This window comes from Nymphaea colorata, chromosome 6 (assembly GCF_008831285.2).
Source record: "Nymphaea colorata isolate Beijing-Zhang1983 chromosome 6, ASM883128v2, whole genome shotgun sequence".
In the NCBI taxonomy this organism is placed as follows: Eukaryota; Viridiplantae; Streptophyta; class Magnoliopsida; order Nymphaeales; family Nymphaeaceae; genus Nymphaea; species Nymphaea colorata.
The window spans coordinates 16,949,206-16,973,120 of NC_045143.1; the positions used below are offsets into that span (position 1 = coordinate 16,949,206).

Sequence of the window (23,915 nt, forward strand, 5' to 3'; positions counted from 1 at the left end):
TACATAAAAGCACGTAGCAAATTTGGTATCTTGGATTTCTTTAACTAAATTAAATGTTAACCATTAAGATCTAAAACCATGACTTTTGGATTTTAATCTGAAGCAACGACACGCAATTTTGAATACCCATAGTATTAGCTTGTGTAAAAAGTGACGTATATCATTTGCCTTCTACGCCTTCCAATATTTAATTTGTAATATCATTGACTTCTAATTGAATGCGCATGATTAGTTGCATCATTTTTTCTTAATGCTTTTGTTAAAGAATTATGCGAAGCCATCTAGTTAATGTTAGACGAATAATAAATCTTCCGTTAATTTTTAAAAATTAACAACTAAGTGCTTAAACATTTGATCAAAGAACTACATACTGAAAGAAAAATTTCATTTTTTGATATAAAATGAGAAAAACTCTTTGTAAGAAAACTATCTAAGTAGGGAAAATAAAATATATACCTTCCAACTAAATGAAAAATAATAAAAATAATGAGGAGAATGCTCCATTAAGAGCGTCTGGCAGATTTAGACCTAAAAAATACACAAAGTGTTGCCCGACGCCTGGAAGCTATCTTCTATGGCGCGGAACAGTGGAGGCCATCTTGCCTTCCGGTGATTTGGGTTGGATGAAGGCTTCGGCTTCCTTGTAAGTGGTAGAAAATCTGCCCACCCCAAAAGGACACTTAACAAAGTAGGAATAAAACATAACTAAAGCAACGAGAGCATACTAAAGAACAAAGTAACATGAACCTAAAAAGGCTTGTTTCACCTTTATCTATGTAGCCTATGGACATAGTTATCACAAAATTTATGACGCTAAGAAGGTTTTTTTTTTTTTTTTGGGGAGAAAAGAATGTTCGTTCTCATATTTCATGACCATCGTGGATTGCCTTAGTCTGTAAATTAGGGGATATCAATTTTATAAATTCTTGCAAAACAATTCTCATTGTTAACAATCAGCCGGTACTTACTAAAAACCCCAAATAATATTGGACGAATACAGAATGATACTTATGCCTTTGTAGAAGGACCGTTATGAAGGAAGCAAGCAAATTTATTAGAGGCTGGACCGAGTTCGAATTCAGTACACTAGAAAATTGACAAAATCGTCAAATGGGGTTCGATCCAATTTGCAACCCTAGTTACCAGAAGTGCGATCTTAAGTCCATGACAATCTGATCACCGTCAACAACTGCTCTCTAATGTTCTGAAACAGTTTCACAAACCATTACTTTCAATTTTCTTCATCCAAAGTACCCAATTAATTACTCCTGAGGAACGCACCATTTGGTGAATATATAACGTAGAAGAAAAAAAATAATACAAGAAAGAAAAGATTGTGGCACCATGCTTTTTGAGCTTCCAGACCGAGTGAGGAAATGGCTTTATTAATTAACTTTGCATAAAGCTACTAAATTCCCTACAACCACGCTTGCACCTTTCAGAAAGAGAGATTCCTGAGTGTACCCAAAGGAAGAATTAAAGAGGAAGCAGCCAATGCACTGAGACAACAGTGTGCTACTGTCGGTTACGTACTGCACATCCATTGCCTGCAGGCTTCTTCAAAATCATAGTTAACGTTTGATGAAAATTTCACCACAACAATGCAACAACGCGATGGGAAGAGAAAATATGCATAAAATCTTGTCTTGAATGCAGTAGTGTGAGCAGAGGATACTCGAAATAAGTAGTTCGAGTACTTTCTTGTTCTCTAATAACAGTATAGTAACGTGTATACATCAGAAATGTTGTGGAACGCTTCTAATTGATACTGTTTTTTATAAGGAGGAAGGCACTTAAGTACTCGGTTCGGGTACTTGGTTCCCCTCTTATGAGGAATAGCAGCACAGGTTTTATGTTCGGTCATTGTTGCTTTGTTGAAAGCTTGGTTCAAGCTTACTCGTTCCATCAATGACCAATCTGCAACCTTCAGTAACACAGGTGCACTCGAACCTGGCTCCTATTCTGTCCTACACCACTGTGTGAATTGGAGGAGTATCTATGAGATACAACTCTCTCTCTCTCTGTTTACGCTTAAAGCACAACTGGTTGTGAACCTCAGAGTATATGAAAGGCGGAAGCTCCACAAAGGAAGAAAAGGATATATGCCAGAAGTGAAAAGCAAAAGAAATGGTATAATGCACCAGCATCATACTTTTATCGATAGGTATGCTATGCCCGTGTTGCCCAAACAAGATGCTTGCTTTCTTGCTGTCTATATATACATATTTGGATTTCATTCATCATACTCACGCAGAAAAATTTGGTCTTAAGGCACCAAAGATGCACTCATCTTTTCCCCTCTTCTTACTGTTCCTCTTCCTCTGCAGCTCACTGCCTTCATGTAATCAACCTTCATTAGTTTGGTGTCTCTGACAACTGTGTTTTGCATTTTCTGCTAATTAGACTTAATTTTATAGCTAAATTGCCATGTTCTATTGCTTTGCTGCAGATGGGATAGAGCTCACTTTAGTAAACAACTGCAAGGAGAGCATCTGGCCCGGGTTCATGGGTGGTGCAGGGCATCACACACCACACTACGGTGGCCTGCATTTGGGCAATGGAAAGGAAGTCATCGTGAATGTGCCGCAAGGTTGGTCAGGGAGGTTATGGCCACGGCGAGGATGCCAGTTTAACGAGAATGGCCATGGTGAGTGTGAAACAGGGGACTGTATGGGACTACTTCATTGCAGGGGAGCAGGCGGCCTGCCGCCAATGACGGTGGTGGAGATGACACTGGGCACGTCCAAGTCGCCCTTGCACTTCTATGATGTGAGTTTGGTAAATGGGTTCAACTTGCCAGTCTCTGTGGTTCCAGTTGGCGGTGGCATTGGGTGTGGCATGGCTTCATGTGAATCAGATCTGAATCTATGCTGCCCAGCATCATTGGAAGTAAAGAAGGAGGGGAGGGTGGTTGCTTGCAAGAGTGCGTGCATGGCTTGGAATCATGAAAAGTATTGTTGCACAGGCAACTATTCCACGCCACATACCTGCAAGCCCACAATCTTTTCCAGTGTCTTCAAGGTCATATGCCCTAGAGCTTACAGCTATCCTTATGACGATTCCAGTAGTCTTCACAAGTGCATGGCATCTAAGTACCTCATCACCTTCTGCCCTCCTAGTCCATACTAAAGCAATGCAGTTCACCAGATCCATTGGTGTTCCTGGCAGTAATCTCATCCTTGGTTTGTATGAAAATAGAGTATGAAGCACTGTTACCTGCTTAAGCCTAGTAAAACTTACGCAATAAATCTCTCTCTCCCTCTCTCTCTCTCTTTCTCTCTCTCTCTCTCTTTCTCTCTCTCTCTCTATGCACATGCTCTGCAAGCTTGAAAGTCATTGCCACAAATAGGGATGCGGAATAAGCCAAGCCGCTTATAGTTTGGATTGTCTCACGAAGCAAAGTTAGCTCAAACAGAGTATGAGCAAGGACTACACGGGTTGGCTCATTAGTGCACAATATACAGATACTCTTACGTATATTTGTACGGTCATTTCATATATATATAAGCATGACACTGCACATATTATGACACATATATGTTTTATTATATAACATTATGATGAATGTATAATATTAAATTTTAAAAAATATTTGCAAAGAAAATAATCTGCTTCTGTTTGGTTCGTTTTGGCTCGTAAGGTTAGGGCTTGGCCTTGGATACTCTGTGATGCCCTTGGGAACAATTCAGAGAACGAGCTTGAACAAGCTTTCATCCTTAGTTACTAATCTTGAACAAGGTCAGCAAGTTATTCCGCTTATCTACCAGAACTAACTCAAAATAAGGTGCAATTATTGACGTGCAGGTTTATATCAACAGACGCCTTCAAACCTTAGTTCCTTTTCTTTCAAACCCCCCGTTCGGAGGCTTCAAGTCCAGAGAGTTGAAGACAGCGCTGCATCGTAATCATTTGAAGGTTCCACAAACCTTAGGCATAACATGATGTTCATTCACAAATATGAATTTACGAGAAAAGAACAGAAATGTTTTATTTCAATATCTTGAGATTGGTATTTGCGAACGGATTAATTTAATCACCAGTAGTCACCACACGAACAGAGGCCATGCTTAAAGTAGTGGAATCTATAGTTGTCTCCCACAATTACATCACGCCTTGTGATTGTAGAGATGAATTTCATAAAATTGTGGCAGTCCTTACAGATTGTGAGGTTCTTGAATATCCTAATTGGACCTGCACCAGGTAAACTTACTAAACCAAAAGCAACAGCAAGCTTTTCACTATGTTGCAAAATGTATTCTTCCTTCCGTTCATTCTCAACGTCATGCAACGCAATACTAGTATCAGGAATGTAGCCGATTTCCTTCATCTGGTTTACCAACTCATTCAGTTTCCTGTATACACTCTCCGTCTCCAAGTTCATCTTTTGCCTAGCGAAAAACCTGTACATCTTCCCGTTAACTTCAATCCAACTACATCCTGGCTCCTTTCTTACTTTCTGATGTTTCATCAATTTTCTCTTGGTTTTTGCTTCTTCCCACCTCCCAACTGCAGCATACACGTTTGACAGTGTAACATAAGCAGTTGCATCTCCAGCATCGGTTTCCAATATGCGTGCGGCTACAAACTCCGCCATCTCAACATCTCCATGGCACCTGCATGCTGCAAGAAGTGGTCTCCAAACACATGCACTGGATTTCACAGGCAGATCCTCGATAAACTTCTTTGCTTCTTGTAAGTGGCCAGCTCGCGCCAGTAAATCGACAACACAGCTATAATGTGTTGCTTCTGGTCTAATACCATAGTTTTCAACCATGGACGTGAAGCAGTTGAGCCCTTCTTCCAGCAATCCAGAGTGACTGCAAGCGGAGAGAAGTGCAAGAAATGTGCAGCCATTTGGCCTAACATCCTCCAGTACCATCTTGGTAAACAAGGAAAATGCTGTACTAGTAAGTCCGTGCTGGGAATAACATTTGATAATGGCATTCCAGGACATTGTATCTCTCTCCCGAAGAGTGTCAAAGGCCACTTTCGCATCCATTAAAGATCCACAGTTTCCATACATTTCTACCGCAGCAGTTCTGACACGTAAATCTCGAAAATGTCCGGTTTTTATGGTCAGAGAATGAACCTGCTTACCACTTCGTAGCCATGACAAACATGAACAAGCTTCAAGTACGATAGAGTATGTGAATTCATCACACATCATGCACTCTTTAAGCATGATATTAAAAAATTCCATTGCTTTCTCGTGCTGTCCATTATGAACAAAACCAGACATAAGTGAGTTCCATGATGCATCAGTCTTGAATCTAATCTCTTCAAACTGTTTTTCAGCATCCCTCATCTCTGCTGCCTTCGAGTACATGTCCACAAGTGCAGTCCCTACATAGACAGATGAAGCAAGGCCACTTTTTACGGCCTGAGCATGAATTTTCTTGCCATCATTAGCAGAGTTCAAGTTACTGCTGCAAGACAGAGCAATCGCAAAAGTGAACTCGTTTGGCTTCACAGAGCTCTGGCACATCAAATCAAATTGCTTCAAAGCCTCCTTGAAGAACCCATTCTGGTAGTGCCCACTAACAATGGCTGTCCATGATACGACATTCTTTTTCGGCATTTCTCCAAATAAGACCTCCGCATATTTTAGCTTCCCGCACTTGCAATACATAGTCAAGAGAGAATTCGCCACCGCTGCTTGGTATAAACTTTTCGCTTTTATCACGTGGGTGTGAACCTGCTTTCCTTCTTCAATCGCAGAAATGCTGCCACAAGCGCTCAGCGCCATGGAGAGAGTGAAATTGTTAGGACAGATGCCCCCTTGCTGCATTTGAACCAGCAGCTTCAATGCTTCACTAAAGCACTCATTGGTTATGTAACCAGATATCAAGCAATTCCATGCAACCACATCTGCATCAATCAACGCATAAAATAATCTTTCTGCGTCATTTATCTCCCGAAATTTAGTGTACAGACCTACCAGACTACCACCAACAAAGTTATCATCATCAAGGTCAATCTTTACAAGTAAACCGTGCAGTTGCCTTCCCAAATTTAAGCTTCCTAGCTGAGTAGACATGCCGATAATGCTGCACAACGTTAACCGGTTCGGCATGATTCCCGTAGATAGCATGCTAAGGAATACACATATTGCTTCCTGAAACTCTGAGTTCTTCACATAGCCAGCTATAATGTTGTCCCAATAAGCAGAATTCCTATCAATGTTTCTCCCGGATAAGTTGCAGAAATCCCATTCCTCAGCTAAAACCACACGACGATCCTCTTCGGTTTCGCAGACGTGACTTCCTTGCATGTACTGAATAGGAAAACCGCAAGCACCCACGTCCCGCGCAGGAGTTTCGTCGAACAGTTTGTGCACGTAACCATGATGCTTAGCACTAAAGGAAGACAACTTGCCTATGCTGCGATGAACATCGAGTGGACCTTGATGAAGGAACAGAGACGGTTGGGTGCAGAATCCGATACTCAACATGATGTCCCAATATGAGCTTTCATTCCTTTGTCGTTTCCCCAGTTATATTTTCCACGAATTTCAGCTGCAGCAACTGCATCTCTTTCTGCAATTTTGAGTCCCCAAATAAGAACCCAACTCAAACATGATACTGTAAAGTCGCCAAATAAGAACCAACTCCAACACGATCCTGTAAAAAAACCACTAGGAGTCTAGGATAGGTTTTCTCACTCTTGTAGCTAATCTCAATACAACACCCACATTGTTTTGGTGAAATTTCCTATCTGACGACCCACATTACATTCTGACCCCGGAACAAGAGATACGTATGAGGTCCGTTTGCTGACGTGTCAAGAAAGTAAAGATTAACACTGGGAGGGACACCCCAACGCTTCATGAGTCCTCCATTAGTACTTACAGCGTGATTTCAGGATGAGTTGGGGATGCACTACTCCGACGGTTTGCCTTCGTGTGGACGCCACTCGCCGGCATCGCGGACGATACGGCGTCCCTATAAAAGTTAGCCGATTTGAGGCCAAACCGGCCATACAACCCCCTGTATGCTGATCTATTAATTAAAAGGTGATTAGAAATTAATATATTCTTTTAAGTTATTCATTTGGAGCCGATGCATCAGTTCTCAACGAAAACGGTTTATTTGTCCAACTATCCTGCATTTCTCAGGACGGTTTTTAGCTTTTGAAATTTTCTAGCGTTCGATTCAGTAGTGCTAAAAAGGTTCGGCTCTTCTAGTGATTGGGTTAATTATACCAAGAAAACCAGATGGTGTTATTCCTCCGAAATTGGCTTTTGCTCCAAGCCTAGTCGTCGCTTCGTTCTTCTGACAAATGACAAAAAGGATGTATGTATTGGTCTTTGGACGGCAAGTGCAAAACCCTTTTATCTAAAAGCTTTGACCAATCTGTTAAAGAACCATTGCGGGCATGTACCAACCAAAATAACTTGCACGCACAGATTTCGCACTCATTAATTTGAAAGAAATTACAGCATAATCAAACAGCTAGGGATTGAATTGAAGTTCAAGATGGTGGGATTTCATGCATAGAACACAAAATGACAAGCTTGAGATTAGATTTTTCGCAGAGGCTTTTTTTTTACCAGAAATACCAATTTCACAGGGTGTTCTGATTAGTGTTTGTTTTTCTCTGAAAAGAGAGAGAGAGAGCGAGAGAGCCGACAAAATATAAATCCATTGAAAAACAAGTTCTGGTGACAAGGCCTCACCAATCAACAAAAGCAACAAAAGGAAAGAAGCGGACATAAGAAAATGAGAGAGAGAGAGAGAGCATTTCGAGTAGCAACTCTGAATTCACATCTCTAAACGATTAAATGTCAAGAACCAAGATGCAATTCCTTCAAAAAAGTGAACATGAAAAACTGATGATGGCAATAGCCACGCAACAGTCAGAAAACTAAGAAAAAGAAGGAGCACCGAACTTGCTCCCAAACTTCTGCAACGGCAATAGAATTTTTCTTAGCCGGCCTGAGGGCAGAAGGTGATAAGGTACCTCGGCGCCTGGCAGGTGAAGAGGCTCGAGGCATCATCGAAGGCGTAGCTGTAGGCGTGGGGACAGATGGCCTTGAACAGATTCGAAAACAGAGTTGGCCTGCAGCTCTGCGGAGTGGAGTAGCTGCCCGAGCAGCAATACTTGGGCGCCTTCAAAGCCAAGCACGCGCTCTGGCACCCCACCACTCTGCTACCACGCTTCACGGCAAACGTGGACGGGCAGCACGAGTTCAAGTCGGCCTGACACCCGGCCACGCCACATCCACCACCCACCGGAGCCATGGATACCGGCAGGTTGAACCCATCAACCAGACTCACGTCATAGTAGTGCAGCGGCGACTTATCCGTGCCAAATGTCATCTCTAATACCGTCGCCGGCGGTGTGCCTCCTACGCCCTTGCACTGCAACAAGCCCGAGCAATCCCCTGTTTCGCAGGCGCCACGACCTCTCCAGTCGAAGCAGCAACCCTGCCGGCCCCAGATCCTTCCCGACCAGCCTTGTGGCACGTTCACTGAAGTTTGTTGACCTGAAGCCATGTGAAATCCGCCATTTTCCAGTGATGGGTAGCCAGCGCCACCGAGTATGCCCGGCCATACGTCTTCCTTGCAGTTGTTCACTAGTATGAGCTCTATCCCCTCTGTACCACAGTGGAAGAAAACTTACGGTTAGCCAAAAAAGTTACTATACATAATGCAGAAAGCAGGAAGATCTAATATAATCGACTGCATGCCCCGGGTTGTGGGGAGTGATTGCCTGAAGGTAATACAGAATTGCAGAGCAAGAGGAGGAAGCAGAAGGAGAGAAGCGGAAGAGATGACATTGTTGGTGCAGCCTGTTAGCTGTTGTGTACGTGATTAGTGGGCGTAGCGTCATACATAAAGATGAAGGAAGAATCTCGATCCATGGGAAGTAACCAATGGCAGACCGTATAATTCTTGAAGAAATATCATTTAGGGAAACTTTATACATATTTGTAATACATATAATGAGCTATTTTATATGTTACATGTAGAAAGATAACCGCCTCCCACTTAATTTGGATCTCCAGTTACAACTTTTTGCTACCATCATTTTCTTTTTATGATTCAAAAGTGGAGATAGGTTACCTGAGATGCTTCAATTTTTTTTAACAACTAAAATAATGCCTAAACGTCCCCCTCTGTCTCCCCTAACGTCCCTTAATCCCACAATGCCTATTTTATCTCCACACCTTTGTTTCCCACTTCAGCTTGTTTTCAGGAGAATCACGCTTTCCCTCTCTCTCCCTTAGCTGATGAAGCTCCCCTGGTGGTTTCGGCCGTTCATGGTTCCATCCATGTCAGTATCGAGCAAAACACTCCTCAGTGATTCTCTTTAATTTGTCCATATTTCGTCCACCTTTTTTCTTTTTGAAGCTTATGCGGAAAAGAGGTATATTAACCGCATTTGATATTTTACAAAACCATCTCACCATAGAGGAAAATGTTCCAATTGTAAAAATACTGTTCTTACTGTTTCGGCTTTATATATGATGCAAATGGTGGAATACGTCATAATATTGTTGAAAAAATGGCCAAGAAATGTCCGACTCCTTTTCAGTGGGAGGAACGGCACAGAAGAGGATCGTAGCATCCATTTAATTACTAAAAGGACAAAAATGTGAAGTTCATAAACTCGGATTGTGCAGTTCCTAGCAGGGCACCTCTCACGCCGAGCATGTCTACACAGGTGATGTACCTGGTTCGAGCCCAGAGGTTGAGGTCCCAAATTAGGATCCAATTGTAGGTGATATGGCTCGAGGTAATCCAGATGTCAGACAGGATAAGGTTCCTCTGCACAAGTCTTGAGCAACCAAGGGACAGAGACTTGCATATAGGCCGTCACGGATGACTTCTTAAGATTCTTTTGGTCCCCATCAATATTTTAGGTCCACGCATATAGTATTTTCTTATCCATTAATTGTTTGGATTTTTTTTATTTGTTTTGGATCTCTATATCAGATCCGTTTTGCTTTAGTCCTCTACTTATATGTGATTACGCCCTCATTTGAGACGGTGATCATTAATTGAAGTACCTGTTTCTTTCTTTTATCCTTCGTTATTCTTTTCGTTTTTGTATATTTTCTTCACTAATTTACGTTTCCCAAGTATGATTGTGCAAGGGTTAGGGCAATCCTTTGCATCAACCTCTTCAGGTTTTCCCAACCCAACCAAAAATAAACGGTCTCGCACAAGCTTTTTATTTCCCGTTGTAGTGTCGGCTATGCAGTATCTAGAGAGAGAGAGAGAGACCACAAATTGCCTTGGCTTCTTACACTTTAAAGATTAAAGAACAGTGACGCACTTTATTCTTTTCTGCACAAAAGAAATTAAAGATGGTAAAAAAGTGTCTGGCCTACAACTAAAGATGAATGCTCCGCTGAGATGAAACCAAGAACATAATCATACTGAAAAACCAGACGTGCACAAATGAAAACAACATGAAATGAGCCAAAACTGAAATAAGGTAGATGGTCCAATTAAGCTAACACAAAACCAGCAGCCAACTTTGATGAAATCTAATGTCAATGTCAACACTTTGGAAGGTTACTGCGTTTGTTTCATATAACCACAGGCTGCCTAAAACAAATTAAAGAAGGAAAAATTATTCTACAACTAAACAAGAAATCATTGAAATACATATATTGAAAAAAACACGACGCACAACTGCACAAGTGAATACCAACAAGAAAGGCTACATGAAAGCAGTAACCCAAAATTGAGATCAGGTGAATTGGCCAATTGAGGTGCACAAAACTTGTTCCAAATTTGACCGCATCTTATTTGTTGTCAACACTTTGGAAGATCAGATGGTGGTGGAGGCAGCTTTTGATTGGGCTTCTCTCCATCTAAGACCACCCAAGCCATTTTAAGGCCCCAACTGGTGTGCACCTCCAGGTGACAATGCATGAACCACACACCTGCCATCATCACGCACAAGCAAATTACGTTAATCAATCAAACTAACAGGAAGAAACTTGATCAGGTTAAGTAAAATTAACTTGAAAATTGTGAAGAACACAATTAAGCTGGGCCAGGCCCGGCTGGTTGTGTAGAAATTCATCCCTCACTCTTAAAAAAGAGAAACAATTATTCATCTCACCTGGGTTGTCAGCCAAGAACCGGATCGCCACCCATCCTCCACTTGGCACTCCGATCGTATTCCGCTCCATTGGGTCCAGCAAATTGAAATTGAGGAGGTCCTTATTTGGGTCATAATTTCCAAAACCTTGTCCCACCACAAAGAAATTGAAGCCATGAAGATGGAGGGGATGGCTCTCCGCCCCCAGAATGCTGGTGTCTTGCATCACCAACTGCACACTCGTGTTGTATTTCAGAACCACCACCTTGGTATCGTTGATCACTCGAGTATTGTTTGGTGGAGTGCCAGTGTAGTTGAAGGGAATAAGAGGTTGGCTAGGAAAGTCGGTAGAGTAAACCCCATTAGATTGACCAAAAAAGTGGGATTGAAGGAGTGCAGTAGTAGGAAGAACGAAGGAGACATTGTTCACGGAGGCAGAAAACCTTGTCCCGTTTGGGCCTTGGCACGTTTGGTTCTTAGGACAAGGAAGAGTCCCCAGTCCCACAGTGAAGAAGAAGTGTCTGTCGACTGTTTCAGGAACGTTTGCCGGAAACCTTCCACTTGCTAAGCTTCGAAACTTCCTACTAAAATTCATGGCAAAACTGCTGTCGTTTAAAGCAGGAAGGGTAGGCATGATGAGTGAGGTCTTGGGAGTAGGAGGAAAGTAATGGCGGCCTTGTTTGACTTTGTATTGCAGGAGGCCAACTGTTGTAGAGTTGTCAAATGTTCCTTGACCAGTAGCATACGGTCTTGCAGCCATAAGGAAGGTGCTGTTTGGGACAGGGGTGTAACATGTCTTGGCATGAAGGAGGACGTTGGTGGTTTGGCCTGGTGTTATGACCACAACCTCAGTTTTGAAGGGCTTTGTGTAGATGGCATCAGCTTCTACCACCGTAAGAGTGTGGTTGGCAATGCTAAAGAACAGCTCGTCATTGAGTGCAGCATTGATCAGGCGAAGCAGGTACGTCTTGCCGGGAGTGACGCTTAGCTTGAAAGTATCTGCATCAAAGTGAACAAAAAAAGTGCATTAAAATTTGATACTTCATAGGATACACATATTTTATAGTATATATGTTTTTTTGTATTCGTGTCCTTGACCACTTACTAAATCCACCGTTAAAGACGTCATGTTTCTTAAGATCTCAAAATTTGATCACCGGAAATGGAATTATATATATCGGCTGATTAACATTGTAATATACCTTTAGATGAGCAATTGTAAAGCATTCCTGGAAGGCCATTAATAGTGTAAGAATCAGACACATTAGGACCTCCACCAGTCCTTAAAGCCTGAGCTATCACCGCTTCTGGATCCGCATTAAACCATTCCCCTGCACATATTTTCCAAAAAAGGATGGCCTGAGAACTTGTAACTCCAAATGCGAAACTGAATTCCTGCACTACCATTAATGATTCCATACTGTCAAATATATATGCCACATGAGGACGCTACGTCTAGAGTTTGCGTCCATGGGACAGAGTTATAGAACATAGACACCTCATGGAGCAGCAACAAATAACATATTTTTGCTTCATATGAAGTATTGACGAGCAGTGGTTGCATCTATCTCCGTGCCACATGCAACAAAAAGGCCATAAGAAGAAGATGGGAGACGTAATTGAGAAGCATTACCAAAGACAATGGGAACTTCTTTGTGGGGTTTAGGGAAAGGGTAGGACGTGTTATGCATGGGGAGGATGACCAATGGCCCATAAATGGTAGCCCTCATCCAAGAGTCATGGGCGTGATAGAAGAGTGTCCCTCTCTGTCCTGTGATTGTGAAGTTGTACACATAAGTTTGTCCCGTTTGAATTGGACACTGCGTTACGTAAGCAGGGCCGTCTGCCCATGCACTGTTGAGCTGCCGAACTCCGTGCCTGTACCCGAAACAAGAATCAAAGTGTAGAATTCAGGTGCTTATATAATAATTACAGTTCGTATTTCACATTTTATTACAGAATGAATGCAAAGGAATTTGGAGAATCAATTAGCTTAGGTAATTGGACGCAATTCTACTACCTTCATGTTATCCCAACAGATGCAAATTAAAGCGGATAATGCATTCTGGCCTTCTCTAACTTGACTGTCTTAAGTCGTGCTTAAATATGAGATGATCATGGAACACACACACACACACGCACACATATATATATATAGTTGGCCTGTTTGGAAGACAGCCTTGGTCACGTTTCATTGCATGTTAATTATATCAAGGAAACCAATCGCTCTACAATCTTCTGGAATACTTACCAGTGTATGGTGACATTGTTGCTCACATGATTGATCACCTTCACAATAAGTCGGTCCCCTTCACGGGCAACAATCTTGGGCCCTGGAAATTGCCCGTTGATGGTAACGACTGGCTTTGTCTGGCAAAGCCGCGTTATGTTTTTCAGTTGTATCTGCACATGAACGCAACAATCAGTAAATCACAGTGAATCTCTCTCCTTATGTGTGTATTTCTATGTGTATCTAAAAATTAAGATTTTCTTGAACGATTTTCATGTCATGGAAAACGATGATATGGATGTTTTTGTAGGCAATTTTATGTAATATGCCTTGCCTTTATCAAACTAACTTGGGTTAACAAACTGTATATTTTCATGAGCTTTCGCATTTTGCTTGCTTAGTATGAGCTTTTCATAACTCAAGGCAATAAAGGCAATGTTTTCTTTAGAAAAGTTAGCCGTTCATCTATTGGTACATGGGTCTTGCTGAACTAGTAGTTCAACCATGTAAAAATGCAAATAAATATATCTAATATGCATGATTTTGCACATGCGTGCCAGTGGTGGAGCCAAAAGTGTTGGGTTGAGGGATACTAATTCAAAAGTGATCTTAGACTCTAGTTAGTGTCGCCAATATATATCAATATAAATGAGCAAATAATTGTAGGCATTGTATATGCAAATAATAAATTTTGTGCGATCGTGTGGGGAACTGCTCATACATAACCACATGTGGCTCTGCTTCTAGTAGTAGACCCAGTACTCGATATGCACATATAATATAGAATGACCATAAACAAGTTCTTATATGTAGTCGTATTGCCGTGAAGACTTATAAATCGTGTTATCAGAGAAAGCATGCAGTATCTCAAAAGGAGAATTACTCAGAAAGGCACCTATCTTTTAGGTACCCTGGCAAGAGAAACACATTCGCCTCAGGTTTGATCTTTTTCTTTTTTTAACCACAATTTTTGTTTCGAAGTTGCAAGTAAAAAAGATTCAAGAAAAGACATACTTCTGTCAATATTTCAGCAAGAGATAAGAGCATTTCTTGTAAATTATATATACGAAGAGTGACACATGCACTGGGTATTATGGGCGCATTTCTCGTGTCGCCCATTTCTTTGAGATGGGCCGAAAATTGTTGAGGCTCCATCAAACACTAAGCATGGCACGTTTTGACGGATTGATGATAAACGGCCTTCCAAATGTTCGTTTTTGGATAACAGAGAAGTGATGCAAAAGAAAAAACGAAAGAGGGAGAGCGTTCCTAGACAAGAGAAAAAGAAACGAGCGAGAGAGAGGGATCAGAGGATGGTTGTGTCCTGCAACATACACGAAACAGGTAGTACCGGGTGTTGCCAGTGGACGCCTGAGCACATGCAATCTGTGACAAAATGCACAAAACAAACACAGGCCAAACCAGAGAGTACTCCATGAAAGTAGCTTTGGGACCGATACCCATGTCCTCTCTGCTCGCTATCTCTCTCTCTCTTTGTTCTCTGAGAGAACTACTGCTGAATAAACAAGAGGTCCTTCCAGTTTACATATATAGGGGAGAGCTCCATGGTCACTAAGTCGGTATGAATAAATGGTTAGGTGCATTTGAGTAACAGCGTATGCGTGTTACTGCGGAAAGCGTAGGTGAGAGAGCCCGCTCATGCAGCGGTCCGTTCGTTCGGTTAACCTTGTAGAGTGACTTCAAAGAATAATTGCAGCAGGCCTTCAAAATAATAATTAAGAATTTCCATGGCAAGATTTTGATTAACCATCCGCTGTTGAAAATTAAGGTCGATTTTGTATCTGCTGATCCTTCTTGAGAGAAGGTCGTTCAATCTACCACGCCGAAATTGCATGTGCAGTCGCTTGGATTTCCCTCCATAATCACAGTTAAGAAGTTTATGTAGTCAATATAGAGAAGGTAACCATGATTACACCACTCGTATTCGGTTTTCTGTGTAGTCATGAATTCTGTAGAACATTAATTAATTAATTACATATCTTGGATCTCTCATCTTCCTCCATTTCCAAGCAAGGTCGGCTGTTGCCAAGTGCCATTGGACTTGGCTTTACAGCCGGCACGTCCACATTGAGTTTCACTTGTCAGGAAAGATAATGCATAATGGCAGCAAGGCTTGGTTTCAAGTTTCGTGCTCGACTGTAAGTTCAGCAGAAAACTAAGATGCAATATTACGTGCGTGGAGTTTTTAAGCACATAAGTGAGAATAACAGCCACTGATTTCTCGAAGCAGATTTTCTGGGGAAGTGAATCGGTCTTTCAATTGACTAATAGCTTATTGTTTTCAATAAATTGATTATTCCACAGGATCAGTTATTATTTCTAAGAATTTCTGTCGCAGACATTGCCGATATTCTCATAGCACAATGATTTTGATCATAATGCATGTTTCTAGAAAATATGATCATTTTGTCATAATGCACGTTTGCCCAAGATTGATGAAGAAATCCCTTTCAATCTATTTTTGTACGTTCTCATCCTTCAGACACTAAGAGTGCAACGGGCGCAGTAATTCCGCATGATTATTTTTGTCATATTGTTTGCCAAAGATTAACAAAAACGCACCTAACATTTCTATATATATTGTTGGAAACACAAATAAGTAGTGTCCTGTCAAGAAAATAACCTTATCTGAATTTAATTGTAGCTTTGTTCTGACTGAGTTACGATAGATTATGCTGCTAAAAAGACTGAAACATGGTCTCAAAGTAATATCAACTGTCCAAGTTGAAGGCCGTGAATCAGATTGTAATCTTATAAATCTGGTTTCGCTTCATGTTGTCCTACTAAAAATGAAACTCTTTTGTTAACAGGATACCTCTTAAATTGTCTCGTGCATTATTCTAACCTAATTTTTATGTTCATCTTTATTGTACATTTTCAACAAAAGAAATGTTATCTATTAATCCTAAAACCTATTTCCAATTTACAGATTCATCATTCACTATAACAAACAGCATTATTGGCCATGAATATGATTGCCAAAAATGTTTTTGGCAACGGCTTGAACCTTATCAATGGCTAAGGGCCACAACCCATATTCATGGATTCCCTGTTTACACATCAAAATAATTTTTCCTAGAACATTATCACGCATAATTTATCTATAAGAATAACTAAACGAATTAAGAAGCGGCGACGGCCTTGTTTAATTTTCTGGCTCCTAGTTACCACACAGCACCCCATACATATGATCCGCAGCTTACTAGAAATGGATACAGAATCGCTACATAGCGTATGTATTGATTATCTTTGGAACATAACAATCCACAGTATTTTAATTTGGTCTTGGGTATTAACATAAGCAACGGAAAATATCATATGATCAAATTGGCGTTATTTTCAGAGTGCTGAACACGTGCGTGTCTATTATCTTTGTTATAAGCGCCACGCGCAGCAGAATTAGAAAGGAAAGCTCGAATATGAAAATCGGTGAGCAACTTTGTTTGTACAAATTTCTTTTGCTTTTAATACGAGGGAAGAAGTAACGCATGAGATAGATCTCGGTGGCTTGTTTTTCATCTGAAAAAAATAAAAGAGATGCGATGCCGATGGCCACCATCCATATTCCACAGACTAATCAAATTTCAACGTCCCAACATTTTCTGCTTCCTAATTCGTCAACTTCTCTCCTTTGCTATTCGAACCTAATTTCTCCGTCTTGCAACGTTTGATGTTACGTTGCATTAATTCTTGGGTCTAATATAATCCACTGGACAATATCATGTGTTCAAATTGGTGATATTGTTGCACGTCTGAAACAAGAGCCACGTCCAGCAGAACTAGACAGGAAACCACGAATATAAAAATTCGGGAGCAACTTTGATTGTATAAAGTTCTTTTGCTTTTATTGCAAGAGACAGATCTTGGTGGCTTGTTTTTCATCCAAAAAAATAAAAGAGATGCGATGGCCACCATCGACCATATTCCATCGACTAGTCAAATTTTCAACCTCGAACATTTTGTGTGTCATAATATATACGCGAAGGGATAAATCGAGATCACGCCCATGTTGCATTAATATACACTGAAAGTTGAAACGGTTCGTGTACAACGGACAACCTCTAATCCATACTTTTTCATATCATATTTGCTTCGTGTTCCCTCTCTAGATCTGTTCCATCTGCTGTTTGCTTTTTGCATGATATGGATACTTGTATCATATCAATTTTCCATTTTTGCACGAGAGAGAGAGAGAGAGAGAGAGAGAGAGAGTTCAACCACAAACTGCGTTTGTTTCATATAACCACAGGCTGCCTAAAACAAATTAAAGAAGGAAAAATTATTCTACAACTAAACAAGAAATCATTGAAATACATATATTGAAAAAAACACGACGCACAACTGCACAAGTGAATACCAACAAGAAAGGCTACATGAAAGCAGTAACCCAAAATTGAGATCAGGTGAATTGGCCAATTGAGGTGCACAAAACTTGTTCCAAATTTGACCGCATCTTATTTGTTGTCAACACTTTGGAAGATCAGATGGTGGTGGAGGCAGCTTTTGATTGGGCTTCTCTCCATCTAAGACCACCCAAGCCATTTTAAGGCCCCAACTGGTGTGCACCTCCAGGTGACAATGCATGAACCACACACCTGCCATCATCACGCACAAGCAAATTACGTTAATCAATCAAACTAACAGGAAGAAACTTGATCAGGTTAAGTAAAATTAACTTGAAAATTGTGAAGAACACAATTAAGCTGGGCCAGGCCCGGCTGGTTGTGTAGAAATTCATCCCTCACTCTTAAAAAAGAGAAACAATTATTCATCTCACCTGGGTTGTCAGCCAAGAACCGGATCGCCACCCATCCTCCACTTGGCACTCCGATCGTATTCCGCTCCATTGGGTCCAGCAAATTGAAATTGAGGAGGTCCTTATTTGGGTCATAATTTCCAAAACCTTGTCCCACCACAAAGAAATTGAAGCCATGAAGATGGAGGGGATGGCTCTCCGCCCCCAGAATGCTGGTGTCTTGCATCACCAACTGCACACTCGTGTTGTATTTCAGAACCACCACCTTGGTATCGTTGATCACTCGAGTATTGTTTGGTGGAGTGCCAGTGTAGTTGAAGGGAATAAGAGGTTGGCTAGGAAAGTCGGTAGAGTAAACCCCATTAGATTGACCAAAAAAGTGGGATTGAAGGAGTGCAGTAGTAGGAAGAACGAAGGAGACATTGTTCACGGAGGCAGAAAACCTTGTCCCGTTTGGGCCTTGGCACGTTTGGTTCTTAGGACAAGGAAGAGTCCCCAGTCCCACAGTGAAGAAGAAGTGTCTGTCGACTGTTTCAGGAACGTTTGCCGGAAACCTTCCACTTGCTAAGCTTCGAAACTTCCTACTAAAATTCATGGCAAAACTGCTGTCGTTTAAAGCAGGAAGGGTAGGCATGATGAGTGAGGTCTTGGGAGTAGGAGGAAAGTAATGGCGGCCTTGTTTGACTTTGTATTGCAGGAGGCCAACTGTTGTAGAGTTGTCAAATGTTCCTTGACCAGTAGCATACGGTCTTGCAGCCATAAGGAAGGTGCTGTTTGGGACAGGGGTGTAACATGTCTTGGCATGAAGGAGGACGTTGGTGGTTTGGCCTGGTGTTATGACCACAACCTCAGTTTTGAAGGGCTTTGTGTAGATGGCATCAGCTTCTACCACCGTAAGAGTGTGGTTGGCAATGCTAAAGAACAGCTCGTCATTGAGTGCAGCATTGATCAGGCGAAGCAGGTACGTCTTGCCGGGAGTGACGCTTAGCTTGAAAGTATCTGCATCAAAGTGAACAAAAAAAGTGCATTAAAATTTGATACTTCATAGGATACACATATTTTATAGTATATATGTTTTTTTGTATTCGTGTCCTTGACCACTTACTAAATCCACCGTTAAAGACGTCATGTTTCTTAAGATCTCAAAATTTGATCACCGGAAATGGAATTATATATATCGGCTGATTAACATTGTAATATACCTTTAGATGAGCAATTGTAAAGCATTCCTGGAAGGCCATTAATAGTGTAAGAATCAGACACATTAGGACCTCCACCAGTCCTTAAAGCCTGAGCTATCACCGCTTCTGGATCCGCATTAAACCATTCCCCTGCACATATTTTCCAAAAAAGGATGGCCTGAGAACTTGTAACTCCAAATGCGAAACTGAATTCCTGCACTACCATTAATGATTCCATACTGTCAAATATATATGCCACATGAGGACGCTACGTCTAGAGTTTGCGTCCATGGGACAGAGTTATAGAACATAGACACCTCATGGAGCAGCAACAAATAACATATTTTTGCTTCATATGAAGTATTGACGAGCAGTGGTTGCATCTATCTCCGTGCCACATGCAACAAAAAGGCCATAAGAAGAAGATGGGAGACGTAATTGAGAAGCATTACCAAAGACAATGGGAACTTCTTTGTGGGGTTTAGGGAAAGGGTAGGACGTGTTATGCATGGGGAGGATGACCAATGGCCCATAAATGGTAGCCCTCATCCAAGAGTCATGGGCGTGATAGAAGAGTGTCCCTCTCTGTCCTGTGATTGTGAAGTTGTACACATAAGTTTGTCCCGTTTGAATTGGACACTGCGTTACGTAAGCAGGGCCGTCTGCCCATGCACTGTTGAGCTGCCGAACTCCGTGCCTGTACCCGAAACAAGAATCAAAGTGTAGAATTCAGGTGCTTATATAATAATTACAGTTCGTATTTCACATTTTATTACAGAATGAATGCAAAGGAATTTGGAGAATCAATTAGCTTAGGTAATTGGACGCAATTCTACTACCTTCATGTTATCCCAACAGATGCAAATTAAAGCGGATAATGCATTCTGGCCTTCTCTAACTTGACTGTCTTAAGTCGTGCTTAAATATGAGATGATCATGGAACACACACACACACACGCACACATATATATATATAGTTGGCCTGTTTGGAAGACAGCCTTGGTCACGTTTCATTGCATGTTAATTATATCAAGGAAACCAATCGCTCTACAATCTTCTGGAATACTTACCAGTGTATGGTGACATTGTTGCTCACATGATTGATCACCTTCACAATAAGTCGGTCCCCTTCACGGGCAACAATCTTGGGCCCTGGAAATTGCCCGTTGATGGTAACGACTGGCTTTGTCTGGCAAAGCCGCGTTATGTTTTTCAGTTGTATCTGCACATGAACGCAACAATCAGTAAATCACAGTGAATCTCTCTCCTTATGTGTGTATTTCTATGTGTATCTAAAAATTAAGATTTTCTTGAACGATTTTCATGTCATGGAAAACGATGATATGGATGTTTTTGTAGGCAATTTTATGTAATATGCCTTGCCTTTATCAAACTAACTTGGGTTAACAAACTGTATATTTTCATGAGCTTTCGCATTTTGCTTGCTTAGTATGAGCTTTTCATAACTCAAGGCAATAAAGGCAATGTTTTCTTTAGAAAAGTTAGCCGTTCATCTATTGGTACATGGGTCTTGCTGAACTAGTAGTTCAACCATGTAAAAATGCAAATAAATATATCTAATATGCATGATTTTGCACATGCGTGCCAGTGGTGGAGCCAAAAGTGTTGGGTTGAGGGATACTAATTCAAAAGTGATCTTAGACTCTAGTTAGTGTCGCCAATATATATCAATATAAATGAGCAAATAATTGTAGGCATTGTATATGCAAATAATAAATTTTGTGCGATCGTGTGGGGAACTGCTCATACATAACCACATGTGGCTCTGCTTCTAGTAGTAGACCCAGTACTCGATATGCACATATAATATAGAATGACCATAAACAAGTTCTTATATGTAGTCGTATTGCCGTGAAGACTTATAAATCGTGTTATCAGAGAAAGCATGCAGTATCTCAAAAGGAGAATTACTCAGAAAGGCACCTATCTTTTAGGTACCCTGGCAAGAGAAACACATTCGCCTCAGGTTTGATCTTTTTCTTTTTTTAACCACAATTTTTGTTTCGAAGTTGCAAGTAAAAAAGATTCAAGAAAAGACATACTTCTGTCAATATTTCAGCAAGAGATAAGAGCATTTCTTGTAAATTATATATACGAAGAGTGACACATGCACTGGGTATTATGGGCGCATTTCTCGTGTCGCCCATTTCTTTGAGATGGGCCGAAAATTGTTGAGGCTCCATCAAACACTAAGCATGGCACGTTTTGACGGATTGATGATAAACGGCCTTCCAAATGTTCGTTTTTGGATAACAGAGAAGTGATGCAAAAGAAAAAACGAAAGAGGGAGAGCGTTCCTAGACAAGAGAAAAAGAAACGAGCGAGAGAGAGGGATCAGAGGATGGTTGTGTCCTGCAACATACACGAAACAGGTAGTACCGGGTGTTGCCAGTGGACGCCTGAGCACATGCAATCTGTGACAAAATGCACAAAACAAACACAGGCCAAACCAGAGAGTACTCCATGAAAGTAGCTTTGGGACCGATACCCATGTCCTCTCTGCTCGCTATCTCTCTCTCTCTTTGTTCTCTGAGAGAACTACTGCTGAATAAACAAGAGGTCCTTCCAGTTTACATATATAGGGGAGAGCTCCATGGTCACTAAGTCGGTATGAATAAATGGTTAGGTGCATTTGAGTAACAGCGTATGCGTGTTACTGCGGAAAGCGTAGGTGAGAGAGCCCGCTCATGCAGCGGTCCGTTCGTTCGGTTAACCTTGTAGAGTGACTTCAAAGAATAATTGCAGCAGGCCTTCAAAATAATAATTAAGAATTTCCATGGCAAGATTTTGATTAACCATCCGCTGTTGAAAATTAAGGTCGATTTTGTATCTGCTGATCCTTCTTGAGAGAAGGTCGTTCAATCTACCACGCCGAAATTGCATGTGCAGTCGCTTGGATTTCCCTCCATAATCACAGTTAAGAAGTTTATGTAGTCAATATAGAGAAGGTAACCATGATTACACCACTCGTATTCGGTTTTCTGTGTAGTCATGAATTCTGTAGAACATTAATTAATTAATTACATATCTTGGATCTCTCATCTTCCTCCATTTCCAAGCAAGGTCGGCTGTTGCCAAGTGCCATTGGACTTGGCTTTACAGCCGGCACGTCCACATTGAGTTTCACTTGTCAGGAAAGATAATGCATAATGGCAGCAAGGCTTGGTTTCAAGTTTCGTGCTCGACTGTAAGTTCAGCAGAAAACTAAGATGCAATATTACGTGCGTGGAGTTTTTAAGCACATAAGTGAGAATAACAGCCACTGATTTCTCGAAGCAGATTTTCTGGGGAAGTGAATCGGTCTTTCAATTGACTAATAGCTTATTGTTTTCAATAAATTGATTATTCCACAGGATCAGTTATTATTTCTAAGAATTTCTGTCGCAGACATTGCCGATATTCTCATAGCACAATGATTTTGATCATAATGCATGTTTCTAGAAAATATGATCATTTTGTCATAATGCACGTTTGCCCAAGATTGATGAAGAAATCCCTTTCAATCTATTTTTGTACGTTCTCATCCTTCAGACACTAAGAGTGCAACGGGCGCAGTAATTCCGCATGATTATTTTTGTCATATTGTTTGCCAAAGATTAACAAAAACGCACCTAACATTTCTATATATATTGTTGGAAACACAAATAAGTAGTGTCCTGTCAAGAAAATAACCTTATCTGAATTTAATTGTAGCTTTGTTCTGACTGAGTTACGATAGATTATGCTGCTAAAAAGACTGAAACATGGTCTCAAAGTAATATCAACTGTCCAAGTTGAAGGCCGTGAATCAGATTGTAATCTTATAAATCTGGTTTCGCTTCATGTTGTCCTACTAAAAATGAAACTCTTTTGTTAACAGGATACCTCTTAAATTGTCTCGTGCATTATTCTAACCTAATTTTTATGTTCATCTTTATTGTACATTTTCAACAAAAGAAATGTTATCTATTAATCCTAAAACCTATTTCCAATTTACAGATTCATCATTCACTATAACAAACAGCATTATTGGCCATGAATATGATTGCCAAAAATGTTTTTGGCAACGGCTTGAACCTTATCAATGGCTAAGGGCCACAACCCATATTCATGGATTCCCTGTTTACACATCAAAATAATTTTTCCTAGAACATTATCACGCATAATTTATCTATAAGAATAACTAAACGAATTAAGAAGCGGCGACGGCCTTGTTTAATTTTCTGGCTCCTAGTTACCACACAGCACCCCATACATATGATCCGCAGCTTACTAGAAATGGATACAGAATCGCTACATAGCGTATGTATTGATTATCTTTGGAACATAACAATCCACAGTATTTTAATTTGGTCTTGGGTATTAACATAAGCAACGGAAAATATCATATGATCAAATTGGCGTTATTTTCAGAGTGCTGAACACGTGCGTGTCTATTATCTTTGTTATAAGCGCCACGCGCAGCAGAATTAGAAAGGAAAGCTCGAATATGAAAATCGGTGAGCAACTTTGTTTGTACAAATTTCTTTTGCTTTTAATACGAGGGAAGAAGTAACGCATGAGATAGATCTCGGTGGCTTGTTTTTCATCTGAAAAAAATAAAAGAGATGCGATGCCGATGGCCACCATCCATATTCCACAGACTAATCAAATTTCAACGTCCCAACAT

At 40.8% G+C, this 23,915-nt stretch overlaps 4 protein-coding genes across 6 annotated transcripts; 1 reads left to right on the forward strand and 3 right to left on the reverse strand.

Annotated features, from left to right (window-relative positions):
* Positions 1–2,206: 2,206 nt before the first annotated feature.
* Positions 2,207–3,268, forward strand: LOC116256847 (thaumatin-like protein). The gene is made up of 2 exons (XM_031633360.2): positions 2,207–2,341; positions 2,450–3,268. Exons 1-2 carry the CDS (start codon positions 2,281–2,283, stop codon positions 3,127–3,129), a joined length of 741 nt encoding a protein of 246 aa, XP_031489220.1. The 5' UTR covers positions 2,207–2,280; the 3' UTR covers positions 3,130–3,268.
* Positions 3,269–3,973: 705 nt separating this feature from the next.
* Positions 3,974–6,918, reverse strand: LOC116255626 (pentatricopeptide repeat-containing protein At3g24000, mitochondrial-like). Its single transcript, XM_031631498.2, has 2 exons — positions 6,849–6,918; positions 3,974–6,536 (listed from the first exon to the last, which is right to left on the reverse strand). The coding sequence occupies exon 2, from the start codon at positions 6,449–6,451 to the stop codon at positions 4,034–4,036; it is 2,418 nt and encodes an 805-aa protein (XP_031487358.1). The 5' UTR covers positions 6,452–6,536; positions 6,849–6,918; the 3' UTR covers positions 3,974–4,033.
* Positions 6,919–7,813: 895 nt separating this feature from the next.
* LOC116256470 (thaumatin-like protein) lies at positions 7,814–8,791 on the reverse strand. Its single transcript, XM_031632841.2, has 2 exons — positions 8,713–8,791; positions 7,814–8,596 (listed from the first exon to the last, which is right to left on the reverse strand). The coding sequence occupies exons 1-2, from the start codon at positions 8,777–8,779 to the stop codon at positions 7,926–7,928; spliced, it is 738 nt and encodes a 245-aa protein (XP_031488701.1). The 5' UTR covers positions 8,780–8,791; the 3' UTR covers positions 7,814–7,925.
* A 1,671-nt stretch (positions 8,792–10,462) lies between these two features.
* LOC116255445 (laccase-17-like) lies at positions 10,463–21,824 on the reverse strand. Of its 3 annotated transcripts, none has more exons than XM_050078234.1 (6): positions 21,631–21,824; positions 13,310–13,461; positions 12,692–12,936; positions 12,261–12,389; positions 11,080–12,057; positions 10,463–10,897 (listed from the first exon to the last, which is right to left on the reverse strand). In XM_050078234.1, the coding sequence occupies exons 1-6, from the start codon at positions 21,757–21,759 to the stop codon at positions 10,767–10,769; spliced, it is 1,764 nt and encodes a 587-aa protein (XP_049934191.1). In that variant the 5' UTR covers positions 21,760–21,824; the 3' UTR covers positions 10,463–10,766. The 3 variants fall into 3 exon arrangements, with proteins under 3 accessions (XP_049934191.1, XP_031487126.1, XP_031487148.1); XM_031631266.2 differs by lacking the exon at positions 21,631–21,824 and adding an exon at positions 14,624–14,801; XM_031631288.2 differs by lacking the exons at positions 10,463–10,897; positions 11,080–12,057; positions 12,261–12,389; positions 12,692–12,936; positions 13,310–13,461 and adding exons at positions 17,522–17,904; positions 18,087–19,064; positions 19,268–19,396; positions 19,699–19,943; positions 20,317–20,468.
* Positions 21,825–23,915: the final 2,091 nt, after the last annotated feature.

Bases quoted from the DNA above. Each gene is read 5' to 3' on its own strand.
- LOC116256847 (XM_031633360.2), top strand. From the start codon at position 2,281: ATGCACTCATCTTTTCCCCTCTTCTTACTGTTCCTCTTCCTCTGCAGC. The intron at 2,342-2,449 runs GTAATCAACCTT...GCTTTGCTGCAG, and splicing joins CTGCAGCTCACTGCCTTCAT to ATGGGATAGAGCTCACTTTA.
- LOC116255626 (XM_031631498.2), bottom strand. From the start codon at position 6,451: ATGTTGAGTATCGGATTCTGCACCCAACCGTCTCTGTTCCTTCATCAA.
- LOC116256470 (XM_031632841.2), bottom strand. From the start codon at position 8,779: ATGTCATCTCTTCCGCTTCTCTCCTTCTGCTTCCTCCTCTTGCTCTGC. The intron at 8,597-8,712 runs GCAATCACTCCC...ACTGTGGTACAG, and splicing joins CAATTCTGTATTACCTTCAG to AGGGGATAGAGCTCATACTA.
- LOC116255445 (XM_050078234.1), bottom strand. From the start codon at position 21,759: ATGGGTATCGGTCCCAAAGCTACTTTCATGGAGTACTCTCTGGTTTGG. The intron at 13,462-21,630 runs GTATGTTGCAGG...GTTCATGTGCAG, and splicing joins CCCGGTACTACCTGTTTCGT to ATACAACTGAAAAACATAAC. The intron at 12,937-13,309 runs GTAAGTATTCCA...TTTCGGGTACAG, and splicing joins AACAATGTCACCATACACTG to GCACGGAGTTCGGCAGCTCA.